The sequence below is a fragment of the Anabas testudineus genome, chromosome 4, assembly GCF_900324465.2.
Source record: "Anabas testudineus chromosome 4, fAnaTes1.2, whole genome shotgun sequence".
Taxonomy (NCBI): Eukaryota; Metazoa; Chordata; class Actinopteri; order Anabantiformes; family Anabantidae; genus Anabas; species Anabas testudineus.
Window position 1 is genome coordinate 14,032,189 of NC_046613.1, and position 16,712 is coordinate 14,048,900.

A 16,712-nucleotide genomic window follows, 5' to 3' on the forward strand; every position below is an offset into this window, starting at 1 on the left:
AGGTAATGACACATGCATCACCATTAGCCAACAATAAAGAACATGTAAGATTTACATTTACATTGAAATTGTGTGTTGCATACTGTACCTGTGAATATGTCTAACAATAATCAAATCCTCTCAAACACACATGCTGCTGATGCTGTCTACCTTTGGCAAGTACTCACCATTTTAGTTAGAAATTCTTCGTTTTTAAATTTGTATGTAGAGCGAGACCTTGGCTGATTTGATTTTAACCAGGTTATGGATCTGTATTTTTAATACAGTATAAATACTTTAACTATGACGTTACACCTGTCGGATAAGAAATTTCCTTCTTTGAGCTCATATGCAGCCATATATTGATGTCTTTTTTTCTGACTTGAACTGAGATACAAATAAATATCTGAATATGAAGCTATCCTCAGCGAGCAGTTTGTGTGGCCCACATGTGCTTTACAAGCCTGACAATTTTAGCTCATGCTCTTAATATGACAATGGATAGTGTCCTGGCTCCTTAGACCAGGATATCACTGAGCTTCCAGACAGTTAGTGGTGTTCGATTGACTGTAACATAATGTACCAGAGGTGTTCTATTAAATTTAGGTCAGACCAGTCTAGGGGTCAGTACATGATATCTATTCCTTTATCCTCCAGGAACTGCCTCCATACTCTCGACAGGTCAGGCATTGTTGTCACCAGGAGCAACCCAAGACCACTTCACCAGTATAGGATCTGATAATGGGTCCAAGCATTTCATCCCGATACCTACTGGCACGCAGGGTTCTGTTGTCTAGCCAGTAGAGGGATGTGTGTCCCTCCATTGATATGCCTTCCCGGCCCATTACTGACCCACCACCAAACAGGTCATGCTAAAAGATGTAACAAGCACTTAATTTTTATAACTGATATAACTGATTAACAACCCTCTCTGTTACTTAACTGACTCAACCAATGACCCAGAACTTGATGCTATACTCAGATTAAAAAGATTTCATTTAATTTTATTAGAGCAGTGTATATCATTACTATACTTCAGTTCATTGCTCAGCTCAGCCAGTAACAATACTGAGACTATCTCTTCACAATTTTGTGATTAGGAGTTTTGGGACTCTAACACCAAGACTGCATTAAAATTGTTGTCTGTCTTCTTAAAATATGACTAGGTATCCTTTATTGTCATATGTGATAACAAGTATATAGGATAATAATTCTTTGGTACAAGGGAGTTTGCAGTTTTTTCCGTGTTTTTTGTAGTTAAAAATGAATTTCAGACAACAACTGCATCACATGCTTCTCCAATTTATTTAAAGTTTACAGTTCATACAAAGTAATTATGAATACTTGCATGAAACAGAAAATAAAACATAATTTCACTGATGACAATGGTATTAAGCACACTGAGTGGTGCAGCGACAGGCGAGGTGAGCTTCTGCTGTTTCTGTCACGTCAGTGCTCTTCTCAAAGATGTTGCTCAGACCCTCGGAGCGGTTCAAGTTGGAATCTGCAACATTGAGGAGAGTACAGCAGTTAGACTCGAGATAGACGCAGTGTCTTTAAGTTTTGTGATGTAGCTGTGATTTATTTCAGACTCACCAGCAGGTACACAATGGAAGCCGACGGTAACAGAGGTGGTCCTCACTGACATGCAGCCGGGCAGGCAGCGCAGTACAGGCTCAACAGAGTAGCATTTGGACTCCTTGCCATGGAGGATCATCTGCTTCTCCAGCTTCACAGACTCAAGCCTCATGTAACATTCTGGAAAAAGGTAAAAAGTGAATGTTACCAATGTTATATACATTCCTCACATTTAGCCTCACTGCTAGTCCTCAGATAAAATCAAGTTGTAATATTGTTCACCAGAGGTGTCGCGGCAGCTTTTTGCAGGCAGAACCCAAGAGTGAGCGTAGCTGGATGCGTTCTTGGTCAGGCGATTATTGGGTGTGTGGTACTCCTGCATGATCTCCCCATTAGCCTTTCCACAGAGCCCACAAGTCTGTCCTCTCATCCAGTCTGCAACTCTAACCTGTGGAAAAGCTCAAAAAGATCAGTATTTGTGGAATAATGTTTAAATTGCATCACAATTTAATGAAATAAATACTGGGAAAGTAAAGTCACAAAAACGTACCTTCAGAGCATTTAAATCTAAATAGACCTCCTGAAGACCGTGGTTGGGAGCATGGAGAGCGATGCCGTCATTGCTCTGTCTGATCTGGATTTGGCCTGATATAAATGCAAATGTTTATAAATATTTATTTATTTTTAATTTCAACAGATGGAGTAGGTTTATTATGTCTGTTAAATTTGAATCAATAAAATATAAGAAACCTGTGGGATGCTGATATGGTAGGTTGCTGATTGGGATTTCTACTCCATTAACCCTCAACATGATAGCACCGTTCTTTGGATACATGTCAGCATCGCTGTTTGCAAAATGTTTGAAATACATGTTTTAGTATTTTGTCTTGTACAGCACCACAAATTACATATAAACACTGGTTGATCTCACATGTTTGCAATCTTCACAGTGATCTGATTCTGTTCCTGTGTTTGATCCCTCCTCAGCAGAACAAGGAATTTCAGTTCTGGGGAGCAATCCTGAGCCAAAATCTGGTAGCAAGAATGGGGCATCTCGTTCTTGTATTTCCTGTTGTTGAATGTGATCAGTTTGTCTTTGACCATACTGCACTCAGCTGGAGCGGAAAGGAAAAAAAAAGAAAACATTGATTTTGTTTCTTCTAGATCAGTGTGAATCTTCAGCTATGAAGATTTGAAAATGTTCAAAATGTTTTCACCTGCATTAGCCTTGGTAAACATGTAAGAGATCTTGCCAGCCCAGTCGTCCTGGTACTGTTCAAGCTCAGCAGCAGTGTTTCCCAATGGCAGAGCAACAGGGAGACTCACGCCAAGTTTGTAAATGGTTCTCTGTAATATTGTATAAGAATGATAAGAGAAAGTGTACAGTCCCAAGACAAAATGTAATTCAGATATTTTCAATGTGTAAATCATAATTGGCAAAAAAATAAAAAATAAAATCATACCCTTGGTGTCTTCAGCACCACATTCAAGCTTGTCTCAGAAGCAACAGCCATGGTCAGCTTGAGCTGATTCCGAGCGTTCTTAAGCTTTGCCAGGGATGCACCGGTTTGCTGAGCAAAGTGGTACAAGTACTCAGAAAGTCTAGACAGACATAAAGGTTAAGGTTATTTTAAGTTTGTAATGAACGTCAAATGAAGTGTTATTTCACTGGTGGGAAGAAATTATTTCCTAACCCTAACCACATTTCCACTGCATGTTTTTCAGCCACACACACAAATGAAAATTTTTTATATACTATGTGTCTTAGTTCATGAAATTACACTTTAGCGTAGTGTAGCATCCTCTTTGGAAGCTTATCCCAGGTCATTTTCAGGCGCAGTGCAGGTTCTGGACCCACAGCGCCAGTTTCAGCTGTGATCTCGGTCGAGTATTGCTTACATTCAATGCCCCAGGCAATCTTGGCCTAGGAGAAATGTAAATCAGAGTTAAATCTTAAGCATCTTGTACATTTGTAATAAAGTTTGTCCCAGTTCATGTCGCCAGAAGGTTTTTACCATCAGCTTGTGGTAGCTCAGCATTACTCCATCAGCACAGATTCTCCATTGGTCACTCTCGGCAAGGTTGGCTACAATGACCTGCAGTCTGGCAGTGGCTTTGTCAAGGTAAGCTGCAATCTGGTATCCCTCAACCTTGTGGTCAACTCTCTCAGCACGAATGATTATGGTAACAGCAGGAGTGGCTGTATTAGCGAGATACTTGGCCTGAAAGTGCAAACCAGATATTGAAGTTAATGTTAGTGTTTTACTTTTTTTTCCATTTAAAACATGGTGGTACATGGCTTTGTCCATGACATACCTTATTGTAAATGGCTTGGAAGCTGTAGGCACTGCTCTTGCTGGCACGAGCTGTGGAGACGGCATGCTGCACAAACACACACACAGAAAAGATGCTTTTAGCCTGTTCAAGCATGTGTCTGTGCCATTTTAACACAATTATTGATAGTTACCTGGTGGATGTGGTTCTTTGTAAACTTCATGTCATACACTTCATCCTGTAATAGTAAAATTTGCTGATTAATTCCTGTATACACATTTTGATCGTACAGCGTGAGAGGTGAAGTTCTATCCCACCTTGATGGCAGCACTGGCAGAGCTGGAGGAGCTGGATCGTGAAGAGCGGCTGCTCGACCGGGAAGATGATCTTCTGCTTGAAGAGCTGCTGGAGGAGCTTCTGCTTGAAGAGCTGCTGGAGGAGCTGCTAGAGGAGCTGCTGGAGGAGCTTCTTGAATTAGCACTGGAAGAGCTGCTTGACCTCCTTGATGCCTTGCTGTTGGCAGTGACAGTGCTGACTTGGAGCTTGGTATTGCGGCGAGCAGAGGAGCTGGATGAAGACTTTGATGATGCGGAAGAGGAGGATGACCTAGAGTGGCTGCTGGATCTGGAGCTAGAGCTTCGAGAACTGGAGCTACTGGAACGGTATAAAGATTCTGTGTGGTTCTTCAGACCAGGAACCAGGATTTTCTTGAGTTTCATCAGGACATTCTTGTCCTCGAGAATTTCCTCTTCCAGACTGAAGTTGATCACTTTGACAATCTTTTCTGCTGCTTTATCTCCAACTTGAATCTCGATTTCAATCTTCCCGATGGCTGGTCCAGCAGCTGCAATCAGATAATTACATAGCTACATCACTTTTCAAGAACCTTTTACAAAATAACCTTTATCACTGATTGCATACAACGTGTTTTACTTGCCTGGAGCAATCTCAACCAAAACAGCATGTCTTCCGATTATGGCATAGAGTGGGCAGTCTCTGATGAAGGCGGCATTATGAGATTCAATGTCAGCACATGCCTTAATTCCAAACGTTTCAAATGCAGCACACTTTTTCCTTTCATATGCTTTGGAGGATCTCAGTCTGTTGGCAATTTTTCTCGGCAGATCAGCAGGAAGAATTTCAGATGATTGTGACTGTAAAATCACAACAGAGATCACCACATCATTTTGGAACAGTGTAGCGTTTCCAGTTAATGGTTGGAAAAAGTGGTCGGTGAATTAAACTCACCATGGCACCAGCCAGAGAGGATGACATTCTAGAAATCTTTGAAGAGAAGGCCGCCCTTGACACGTGTGCTGCAGCGTCAGCTGGAATCACTGGTGTGATTTTGGCAGCTGCAAGGTCTTCCACATTTCTTGCAACAGCAAAAGTCTCAACACTGATGGACAAAGTAAACAAATGTATGAGGAAAACAAAATTGAGTTACTGAATAACACATACAAAATGACAAGGAAGGGTACATACTTTACAGATGCAATCTTGTCGATGCCCTGAACAGGAATGAACTGTAACTTGAAGTTGCCTTTCATAATATCAAATCTTGCTTCTATCTTTGCAGGAACGATTGTGTGAACTCTGGCTCTTGAGATCATGGCAGCCTGGACGAAAGCAGTATTCACACCCATAACAGCATAGGTGTGCAAGGCAACACTGCAAGTGATGGTAAAAACAAAGTTGGATTATATCCCTGAATGATTTATTATTTTTGCTAAAGACTATCTCAGTAAGTCAGTTTACCTTGGGGCAATTGCAGCCCTCAGGCTGATATCAGACTTCAGAAGTTGGGCAGGATGGAAGTTCTCAGCCACGGGTGGTGTCACAGTGGCTTGTGCTAAGAAAAACAACAGGTGAATTTAATTTCATATCATTGTGAATCAATATTTCATTTCACTTTAGCTACACCTGTAGCACTTACCTTCAACAGATGCTGCAGCCACCGCTGCAGTATAGAAACTCAGCTCCATTGGCAGACCCACAGCAGTAGGGATGATGCGACGGATCTCAGCAACTAGCATTGGTTTAGCAAAATGAGCTGTGACGCCAGACAGCAGAGCATCCAAAGCATGTTTGCCATAAGTGTGCACTGCAGGTCCAGTGGCCATCTGTGAACACACAGTAGCCTATAAGACACCAGCTTAGGAGCGCTGTATCATTACAATAGCAGTCATAGTAAAGGCCGTACCTCAACAATCTGATCAATAACGGCTTTGTTGAAGTTGGCAAATGCAATTTCCTGCCCAAATAATTTCACGAACACAGAGGCCAGGGGTTGACTTGAAGGATGAGCCCTCCAATCAGAAAGCTAAAGAAAACAGAACATTAAGTATTGTTATGTCTATTAACAAAATAAAGGAAGCATTTTAGAAAATAAAGAAGACAGTAAACGTACAGCCTTCATGACTTGTTTCATCCTGGTGATCCTGTCAGCATCCTCAGGAGCTGCTGGGATTTTCAGAATAGCTTCCTGGATTCCCTCAGTTCTTGCTCCGATCTATACAAGAAAAAACAGCATTTGATGGGTACGTATTTGTAAATCTCTCTCTGATCTCTTAAATTAAAATTGCGGTTTGTTGTTTGTACTAATCCAATGATTCCTGCCATTGACGTTTGTTTTAATTCCACATTTCCTTGTTTGATAAAGCGTACTGTTTATTTGTCAATTAGAATGAGAGGCAAGTGAAGTCATGTTATAAGATACTTTTGAAAGAAATGATTATCATACCTCCAAAACATCAGCGTAAGCTCCAGCCAGGTACGTGCGGGCCTTGGCCACCATGGCTTTTGGCATAACAGTTGCAGCGTCATTAACATAGAAGGCACTGGCAGCAGCACCCATCATCCAGGGGTCTGCAGGGAGAAGACGAGCACCATCAAATCACATAGGTTTGTCTGAAAGTGGTGATGTTAAATTTAATGAATGTATTTTAAAATGTATTTCTTATCCTCTTACTGTAGTAGGCATCAAAATAGAAAGCTCTGCTAAAGCGGTAGCTCAGTCTGTCAAATTTGGGGCTGAGGATCTTCGCAGCAACATTGCAGGCTGCAGCACTGATAGTGGAACGTAAAAATATGCTTAGGACCACCATGCTTGAATTTTTGAATACATTTCAAAGGCGACTATTCTTTTGGTTCTTACACAGAAGCAAAGTCAGGGGCGGTGTTCTTGGTCATGGCCTTTACATAAGAGTAGACAAAGCTTGCGACCTGCAGATTTGTTTCTTTCAAGAGGGCATCAGCAACAGCCGTCACCAGACCCATAGGCAGCTTAGTCTCAAACAGCACGATGGCAGCAACCATACGGAGCTCAGGGTGGAGAGCCCTGTCCATGAACACCTGAACAGCTACTTCCTGGATCTAAATCACAAAGATAATAAATGTTTTAAACCAAACTGCTCATAAAATGAATTCACCTTTACTAATGGAAGCAATCAGAAGATCACATCTCACCATTCTGGGCTCTCTCTTAGCGATGTTCCTCAGAGCCAAAACAGCATCGACTTGAACTCTGTGTGGCACATTAGCAGCAGCGCTGCCAAAGCAGGGCAGGAGCTTCATGATTGGCTTGAGACTAGCAGGATGTCCAGCATTACCCAGAACTTTGAGAGCGACGACAACCTCGTCAAATTCACCTCTGGCAAGAGCCTGTACAGCAAGTTCATGGATGGGCTGTGGGAGAAACAAAAGCATTAATAGTTTTATAACTAAAACAAGATTTTTGGTTGCTCAAAAACACATGTACAAACAAGACATACCCTGACAAACTCAGCTGGGCAAGATGGGTTCTCAGCACAGTATTTAGCAACCAGGGTGCCGTAGCCCAACATGACAATCTCACGCAGGAATGGGTTTGCTTGGATTTTGTTGTGCATAGCCAGTTGCTGTGGAGTGGTAAAAACAAATAACTGATTACATGACCATCTTCTCAAGTGGTTGAAAAGACACAAAACCACTTTTAATGCGGACTAACCTCTGCAATCTTGATGGCGTCGGTGTCGGCTGTCACCATGTGCACAGCTGCCATCAGAGCTTGAGCAGCTTCAGCAACGGTCACCTCGCCAGCTATGAACTTGTCTTTGATGAGTCTCAGAGCAGCATTAGTACCAATGGCTGGGATGGCATTTAGGATCCAGTATCTAAGAGAGCAAAATGCTTTATTATTCATCATAATATATTTTTGTTTCATGGCTCTTCTGTTTATTTAAATTAATAGTCTAACCTGTGATCAGGTTTAGCTTTGAACTGATCCCAGAGAGCCGCAATACTATCAATGCTGGCCACACGCAGAAGCTGGATGAGCTCAATAAACTTCAGAGGAGCATCTTCATGGGCTTTGGCCACATTAAAGGTCACCAGGTGGTTCAAAGTCTCAACGATCTAACGGAAAATAAAACATTTTACTTTACAGTGAGTTGCTACAAGTTTGATCTATCAAAAATCTACTTACAAGGGAACATACCTGAGCTTGAGCATTGCTGATCCGCAGGAGCTGGATGGGTGTCTGGAGAAGCTCACTGCCAAACTCGTACTGAAGGGATCCACGGTGAACATATTCAGCTCTGATGGGCTCCACTGCGGCCTTCTCCATCTCAATGAATGTCAGGTATTGTCTGTAAATATGCAGAAGCACTCATTTAATCTGCAGTGTGACATTTTGTGCCGTGAATAGTGTTTGTAATAGTGTTATCGCTCTCTTCTGTTTAATTTCAGTGACATACTTAGCCTCCATCTGGGCAGCTCCATTGAGGATGTTGAAAGGAGAGAACTGAATCATCTCTGTTGCAGATGCTTCCAGCAGCATAGCACCTGCAGCTGCCGGCTTCATGACATAGTTAAAGGCAGCGGCTCCCTTCATGGCTTTTCCTCTCTGCAGAGACAACCAGACCCCCAGTGTTATTACACCCAATCTAGGAGTATGTTGCAGTAGTGGATGGCTAAGATCAGGAAAGTTGCACTTACAGCCCGACACTCCGTGCATTTCTCAGTGTAAGCCAATCCCATGTCTTTAATGATTCTCTCCTGACAATGGTTCAGGTCCTTGGTCTTGGTCAGAAAGATGCGGTCAGCACCTGCGTCCTGACTGATGATATAGTGGGTCTTGCACACACCATGGGCTCCAGGCTAGTTTATAAAAATTCAAATACAGTTTGTCAGTTTAAATGTTGTGGCATTCTGTGGGTGTACATATCTGGAATTTAGTGATTTCTACCTCCTGCAGCTCATAAACATTTTGAGTCTTCTTGATGTTCAACTGGAGGATGTTGAGGATTCCCCTGTAGATATTGAGCACGGTTGCAGAGACGCCGGCCGGTGCGAACACTTTACCAACAACTCCGTTAGCATATTCAAACTTGATGGGTGTCAAGAGCTGAGCAGCCAGGGCTGAGGTGAGCTTAGGGGCTGGGATGAAAGCATCTTTGGGCCAGATGCCACTGTACTCAAAGATTTCAGGGTCTGCAAGCTGCAAGGAAAAAGACAGAAAATAGAATTGAATGAAATGTGAACATAAGTGGACAAAAATGTCTCACTGATGTTATTTATCAAACATCTCTGATAAATTGCCTTTACCTTTGCTATGAAGGTGCCGGCAGCTACTGCACTGACAAGAACTTTGCTTCGGACTTTCACTCCAGCCCGAGCCAGACCCTCATCAGGCAAGCCTCCCAAGAGCATTGCTTCATATTTGTATGCATAGGTCTTTCCAATATCAAAATCTGGGGCTGCAAAAATATTGAAATATCAAAGAAATTTAGAATTGCAATTCAGAATATCTCCACATTTAAACATCAATTCTAAAAGACTGAGCATTTAAACAGTGTTGGATAATAGCATGTTTAATGTGAAGTTACAAAACTTACCAAAGTTGACCTGGGATCCCGCTAGAAAATAAAGAATATGTTATTATATTATATATTATTTCAATGAACACAATAAAAGTTGAATAAATAATGTGATAAACATTGTTATAACAGTGAATTTGTAAAATAAACCAGCAGTTTTCTTCACTTTTTTCAAACTGCATTCGACTGCCAAAACTTTCATAATACTAAAGAAATAAATCCCAACCTGGTCTTAAAGTAAAGTTGACTTCTAGTTAAATTTAAGTTTGATTTAGTTACTAAATGCATAAAGACATACTCACCCGCAAGGGCCACAGTCAGAGCTAGCACAAGCACCCTCATGGCTGGTGGATGTGACTGACCACCACCAGAGGCCTCCTTTTAAAGCCAGATTTTGCTGATGATGTGCCCATCGAAATGTATCATTAACCAAATTTCAGTTGTCATTGTCATTGGTGTTACTGTGCCCTGACCATTCAGACTAGACAAACAGTGTGAGTGGAGGAGAAAAAAAAACCTAATGAAAAATGTCACAGAAGTGACAAGTTGTTTTAACCTGACTACTGGCACAGCCAGCACCATGTCCAACATACAATGATTCCTTCTACTGATGTAGGATGTTTACCACAGATGAAATGCAGTACTGCTTTAATAAAATGTTATAGTATTGTGCATGGATTATTTTTTATGCACCTTTTATAAACACTTATTCTATATTATTTTCACCTTACGAAATAAATGTTGACATGTTATTTATTTTCTTTTTATTTCACAAATGGTCATAATTCGACTTTTACAGTTTTCCAGGTATAAACTTACCTAAATTATGAAAATTCAAAGACACGCTGGAAACAAATATTACAAACATGCCAATATAGTAGGCTATATTTGTATAAACATGTGGAGGTTCCAATCTCGATGTCATTCTGCCCTGACCTGCAATTTTATCAACAATTCTGTCAACATGGTCCATGAACTGTTGACTGTCCAAAGTGAACAATCCAACGTATGTTTGCTGAACTTGCATTGTCACAGTGCTTCCAAATCAGCACATTAAAAATAATATTTTATCAACATCATGTCCAGAATAATTTTCTATCATGATAACAGTACTGTGTAAAACAAGGACTTATACCATCCCAGCAACACCACATAATAAGATGAAACTGATTCAGAATGAGGTGCACACAAGTGTCCAGCAACAAAAATTAAAACTAGGATAACAGCAAGATATGCATTTTGAAGTAATAGGTTTTGTAATGTCATCTGTGCAATAAGGACTTAATGATTTGTCTTATGCATGGTGTAGTCAGTATGTTTCTATGTCATCATTAAAGGCTATAGGCCTAAATTTATTACAACATATTTACTGTATTTATTCCATTAATAATCATGTAACCCATTAGTTAAAGTGAAGAATAAGACTTTTTGGGTTGTAACCATTTATTTATTGGACTTATACACATATATTAAAATTATAGCTACAAATAGCAGAAATAAAAAGAAAATAAAGGTATTTTAACATGAAAATCATTAACTAGGAAAATGTGGTGACTATGTACTATGTACATACAGAGGAACTTCCTTCACTTCACTGTAAAAAAGGAAATGTATATTAAATGTGAAATGTGTAGTAAAGCATGTTTATCGCATTGGTGACATCACTGAGGGCTGCCACATGGTCTGGATTAGTGAACTAATTTTGTCACTGTTTACATCAAAACTAACCTGACATTTTACTTTTGTACCTACTTGCTGAACAATCTGTGGCAGAGTTCATCACTTAGCACAATATCCTAAAGCTAGAATGTAGAAGTAATGAGTAACTTAAGTACATTTACTCAAAAACTGCAATACAATACCGCAAGTGCAACTTTTCCTTTCTTTTACTCCACTACATTTATTTACATTTTGCAGAGGCAGAGTCTCATAAAAATAAAAAGTACATTGCACATGCAGATAACTTTCAAAAAATAAGTAATTTTGATTGAGTAAAGAGTTTGTGCACTTCATGAAATGTAGGAAATGATTCAGTAAAGAAAGTATGCCCTATTAAAAGCTAAATGTAATGTACATTATGCTGTACAGTATGTCATCAGTGTAGAAGTGTGTAGGCGATGATGTTCCTGCATATCGTGATTGGTCTTAAAAATGTCATCTTATGTGATCTTACTGCTGCATTTGCAAACTTTGCATGTCTTAAAAGAGCCTAATAATGTGGTTATGCACTACATAAGATAAGATAAGATCTAACTTTATTGAAATTCACTTGTTAAACAGCTCACAGAGACATTTAAGATGCAAGAAAGAGAAAAACTAACAGGATCATGTAGCCTAATAAACAGATGCGCTGACTGAACACTGGTCTGGTCTGGTTGGACTCTACAGTACATTTAAAACTAAAAGAAACATATTTAGATTGGGGATCATTAAAAGACTGAGTAAAAGGAAATTTTAACCACACCACCCACTCCTACATCACAGAGTATTATAAACTGAGCCTCTCAGCAACGTTCACACTGATTGGTCTGAAAATCAATCTTCACTTCCTCCTGTTCGCGAGTTGCTGAGCAGGGTTTCTAACCTCTAAATTCAGGTTCAGCTTGATTTTCATTTCCACAAACTTGTCCACTGGGCTCCCAGGAACCTCACCTGCCCTTCACTGTGTTATCTACCACAGCAGGATGCACCTGAAACCCAATTTAGAGTGCTGCAACTTGTCTGAATAGTCTTTCTAAATGAGAGATGTCACTGTTTGATTTTTAATTTAAAATAGAAAAAATACTAAAAGCTTGTTTTAGTGTTTCTGAGGGTTACTGAGTGGTAGTGGTCATGTAAAAATTTGAATTTGAAATTAAATCCACAAAACAAACTGAAGGAGCCTGGAAACCTTTTGAACCCACTGTCCCCACTGGTTTTGCTTCCTACTCGTACTTTCCCTCATGTTGTGCTTCTGTATTTATATTTTACAGAAAAGTCGCTTATTTATTTCGCTGCTACAGACGTCTGTGAAGTTTGTCCCGTGTCGCACTCCGTACGTAAGCATGTGATTGTTGACAGCTGGAGTCTGGCTGCTTCGTCTTGTTTCGGGTTTTAAAACCTCCTCCTGTGCTTCTGAAGATGTTCTGGTTTCTTGTGTTATTGTCGTCGCTGTTGACTGAATCCAGGTCCAACTCGTGTCCGTGTGAGAGGCCGGAGCTGTGTCGGCCGATCCGAGAGGAGAGAGACTTTGAGGTCAGCGCAGAAAAACACAAGCACACCGCGGACTGTGTAGTTTGTTTATTTGTTTGTTTGTTTGTTTATTTGTTTGTTTGTTTGTTTGTTTGTGTTTGAAACACACTGCTCATCACTTTCTCTACGCTGCTAATTTACAGTAACGTGGATCATAACTGAGAGCTGATGGTGGGAACTGGAAATCCACTAATAACCCAGATGTAGTCACAGGATTCACCAGTAAAATGTTTGGATTCAAGCCAGAGTCCTTAGTTTAACTTGAAAAAGTTATAATAGAGTCTTCATATTCATATTTACACTTCATATTTACATCTACAGAGATGACTGAAAGACGAGAGTACAAAGGTCAGCTTGACTGGTTGTCTTTTCTAAAAAGCCCTAAAGGATAAAAAACTTTATTTTAAAAAATCCACCTGAAAACTGTGACCTACTGAAATATCTGAGTACTTTTGTGCTTCTTTGGTGAATGAAAGGAACCGGAAAACAGATGATCTTACATAATGTTCACGACTGTAATAAAATGTCATCTTGTGATGGAGGTTTGTAACATGTTCATTCTTTGCACAGTGAGCTTCCTTTAAAAACCTTTTTACTTAACATACTTTACACAAACATAAACCAACTGTGATGAATCAAAAAGTGAACTTCTGGTTATTGTAAAAGTAAAACATCCATGTCCATTTCAGGGTACCAGGACACGAACACGGCTATAAACAGCTTTGTAAGGTTCTTGACACAAAGTGAATCTTGTAAAAACATATCTACTGTAGTTTCTATTATTAGTTTGAGGCCGTTGTTCCTCTTTTTCTGTGTTGTGTTTAAGGTGGTATTTGAGAAGATCCCCTTTTTCAGCAGATTTGGACTCTGACTTTTGTAACGTGTCAGCATAGATCCTTCCCATTTACCCATTTAATCACAGGGGAACTGTAGGTGTAATGAGGGGCATTAATTAAACCTCCTAACTCTCCAAAATGTAGCTACCATTAGGTGTTTTTAGTGAAACTTGTGCTTTTGCTCTAAGTCAGAATGTTTTCTAGGAAAAATGTGAAACCTGACCAAAATATTTCTTCCATTTTGTTGTTTTTTTTTTTTTTTTTTTAACCCATGTGTATTATAATTTATGCAGATTTGAACCAAGACATCAGTCATAGTTGCTGTTCTTTTTGTACTTTCACAAGGTGCAAATATGGGTGAATATTTTAAGTTTCCTGTGAAATCATCAAAGGGTTCTGGTAACTTAATATGGATATTACAGATATTTCAGAAACTGAGCTAATTGAGGAATCGACTTGCTAATGCAGAATTGGTCAATTAAATACAGTTATGAGTAACGTGTGGTCTCTGTGTTTCCAGGTGTTTGTGTTTGATGTGGGTGGAAAGACATGGAAGTCCTACAATTGGAACATGGTGACGACTGTGGCAACATTTGGAAGATATGATGCAGAACTCATGTGCTACGCTCACTCCAAAGGGGCACGAGTCGTCCTCAAAGGTTGACCTGTGAAATTAATTGTCCGTGTAAAGTCCAGGGCTGAATGTGTTTCCAGCATCACAGCCCATTCTGATTGTTATCTCTTAATATAAATTGACATGTCTGTCATTGCTTTTATTGAGTCTTCGCATTATTGTCGTCATCTTTCTCTTTTCCTTGATGTTGGAAAAAGGTGACGTTCCCCTCTCCGACATGGTGGACCAAGACAACAGGACTGCATGGATAACAGGGAAAGTAAAGTTGGCAAAGAGTCAGTTTATGGATGGGATCAACATCGACATTGAACAAGCTGTGGAGGAGGGATCGCCCGAGTACCAAGCTTTGACAGATCTGGTCAATGAGACCACTGAGGCCTTCCACAGGGAGATGCCAGGTTCTCAGGTGGAGTAACAACGTCACTGTCAGTAGTTACTTCTGGTGTTTTCTAACCTGCCTGGTCTGATTCCTACATATTGTGCTTATATTCACTCTATTCTGATCTTTAGGTCTCATTTGATGTTGCCTGGTCACCAAAATGTATCGACAAGCGCTGTTATGATTATGTCGCCATCGCCGAGTCCTGCGACCTGCTGTTTGTCATGTCCTACGATGAGCAGAGCCAGATCACGGGCGACTGTATCGCAATGGCAAATGCCCCACTCTCTCAAACACTCAATGGTTTGTTGTCGTATTGTGTAGTAAAAGTAGAAGTAATGAAAATATATATATATTCAACCTATTGATGCAGAACTATACATCACCGCCATATCAAATTACTGTCATTTTTCTTTTAAGCTTATGATGACTACTTAAATTTGAAGATCGATCCAAAGAAGCTAGTGATGGGACTGCCATGGTATGGTTATGACTACCCCTGCCTCAATCTCTCCCAGGTAAGACATTGTTAATTTAAATTGAATGAATCTTTAACCTGACTTTGATCCCTGACATTTTCTCTTAAATGAATATTAACCCACTGCTCACCTGATCAACACAATTTTATTTCGTGTAGAAGGCACGCAAGCTGATGCAAATATTTATTCATTTACATTATGTCCCTTAATGTCTTTCCCCCCTGACAGGAGGGGATTTGTTCTATAGCCAAAGTTCCTTTCCGTGGAGCCCCGTGCAGTGATGCAGCTGGAAAACAGAAAACATACAAGTGGATTATGCAGCAGGTCAACAGCTCATTGTCTGGCAGGCTGTGGGACAGCAAGCAGCAGGCGCCCTACTTTAATTACAAGGTGAACAATGTTTTCTTTAGAGTCTTTAGGTAGGGTAGCATTTACTTGTAGTGCTTGATAAGAATTTTGTAGGAAGGTTACAGAGTATGGTTTAAAAGTAGAGTCGGTGTCATTGAGGTGCATTCGTGGTCAATGAAATGAGTTGGTGCACTCTCACACGCACAGGCCAAACATTTGGTGCTGAATACTGCGTTTTTTTATAGGAGTTAAAAAAGAGGAGGTTTGGCACCAACACGTGCCTCTTATGAAAGTAAACCATATTAAAGTCTATTTCTGAAGAGTCGCCACATTTATAGTGGTGCATTAGTGCATACAACTAATTTTAGTTAGATGTGTCATTGTTAAAAGGGGGTGCCCATTTCATAGATTATTAGTCTTACTGCCAACTTTAAGTATCGCCCCCTCACTTCACCATAGTCCTTATAAATTACAACTCAACAAACTGCCACAGTCACAGGCTCCTCTTTGAGACATCAATTAAGGTCTAAAAGTCTGACATAAATTTTTTGCTTCTTTACTTTTTTCTACAGGACCAGAAAGGACAAATTCATCAGGTCTGGTATGATGACCCGCAAAGTATTTGTCCTAAGGCAAACTCTGTTAAATCTAAAGGTTTGGGGGGCATTGGCATGTGGAACGGTAACATCCTGGACTACAGCGACGAACCGGTTGCCAAGCAGCAGACTGCAATGATGTGGAATGCCTTGTTAGGATGCTAGCTGGGATACACTTAACACCGCTGCAGATATTTACACCACCCCTGAGCCCGCTGCTGTTTGTTGCTAAGTCAATATATCTCTTTATAGCAGCGTCCCTCTGAGGTCAGGGATGCGTACTGGCACTTAAGGCCTTTGTTGATGCTTTTATTGCTGTTGTCTTTAAACGTAGGTACATCTCCTCAGACATTCCTCTGTTCTAGCTTCCCAGAGAAACACACTTAATCTTTTTTGCGTGTACACGTACACATGCTTTTGATTGACCAGTGGATCTTGTTAAAATCTGTGCACTTTTATAATGAAAATAAAATATATTTTCTGATTTAAACTATTAATCGTTGACGTTACTCGGTTAAAC

The 16,712-nt window shown here is 40.2% G+C and overlaps 2 protein-coding genes across 2 annotated transcripts; one reads left to right on the forward strand and one right to left on the reverse strand.

The window, feature by feature from the left end:
- Nucleotides 1-1,277: 1,277 nt before the first annotated feature.
- On the reverse strand, nt 1,278-10,031 carry LOC113152159 (vitellogenin-2-like). Its single transcript, XM_026345228.1, has 34 exons — nt 9,992-10,031; nt 9,708-9,728; nt 9,418-9,569; nt 9,059-9,310; nt 8,809-8,970; nt 8,568-8,716; nt 8,309-8,459; nt 8,069-8,226; nt 7,820-7,985; nt 7,605-7,730; nt 7,300-7,518; nt 6,989-7,206; nt 6,803-6,900; nt 6,575-6,699; nt 6,242-6,343; nt 6,035-6,154; nt 5,768-5,954; nt 5,590-5,683; nt 5,317-5,502; nt 5,080-5,230; nt 4,769-4,985; nt 4,149-4,675; nt 4,025-4,069; nt 3,874-3,939; nt 3,573-3,779; nt 3,339-3,481; nt 3,021-3,159; nt 2,775-2,904; nt 2,489-2,672; nt 2,308-2,402; nt 2,108-2,202; nt 1,840-2,005; nt 1,576-1,737; nt 1,278-1,483 (listed from the first exon to the last, which is right to left on the reverse strand). Exons 1-34 carry the CDS (start codon nt 10,029-10,031, stop codon nt 1,371-1,373), a joined length of 5,166 nt encoding a protein of 1,721 aa, XP_026201013.1. The 3' UTR covers nt 1,278-1,370.
- A 2,662-nt stretch (nt 10,032-12,693) lies between these two features.
- On the forward strand, nt 12,694-16,682 carry ctbs (chitobiase, di-N-acetyl-). The gene is made up of 7 exons (XM_026345283.1): nt 12,694-12,923; nt 14,277-14,415; nt 14,588-14,796; nt 14,901-15,072; nt 15,190-15,287; nt 15,477-15,638; nt 16,169-16,682. Exons 1-7 carry the CDS (start codon nt 12,810-12,812, stop codon nt 16,355-16,357), a joined length of 1,083 nt encoding a protein of 360 aa, XP_026201068.1. The 5' UTR covers nt 12,694-12,809; the 3' UTR covers nt 16,358-16,682.
- Nucleotides 16,683-16,712: the final 30 nt, after the last annotated feature.

What these genes read in the sequence shown, in the direction of transcription:
- LOC113152159 (XM_026345228.1), bottom strand. Translation starts at nt 10,031, where the DNA reads ATGAGGGTGCTTGTGCTAGCTCTGACTGTGGCCCTTGCGG. An exon ending in AATGCACGGAGTGTCGGGCT is followed by an intron (nt 8,717 to 8,808) that starts GTAAGTGCAACT and finishes TTGTCTCTGCAG; the next exon opens with AGAGGAAAAGCCATGAAGGG. An exon ending in CCTCTCTGGCTGGTGCCATG is followed by an intron (nt 4,986 to 5,079) that starts GTGAGTTTAATT and finishes GTGATTTTACAG; the next exon opens with TCACAATCATCTGAAATTCT.
- ctbs (XM_026345283.1), top strand. Translation starts at nt 12,810, where the DNA reads ATGTTCTGGTTTCTTGTGTTATTGTCGTCGCTGTTGACTGAATCCAGG. An exon ending in GGGAGATGCCAGGTTCTCAG is followed by an intron (nt 14,797 to 14,900) that starts GTGGAGTAACAA and finishes TCTGATCTTTAG; the next exon opens with GTCTCATTTGATGTTGCCTG. An exon ending in ACTCTCTCAAACACTCAATG is followed by an intron (nt 15,073 to 15,189) that starts GTTTGTTGTCGT and finishes TTTTCTTTTAAG; the next exon opens with CTTATGATGACTACTTAAAT.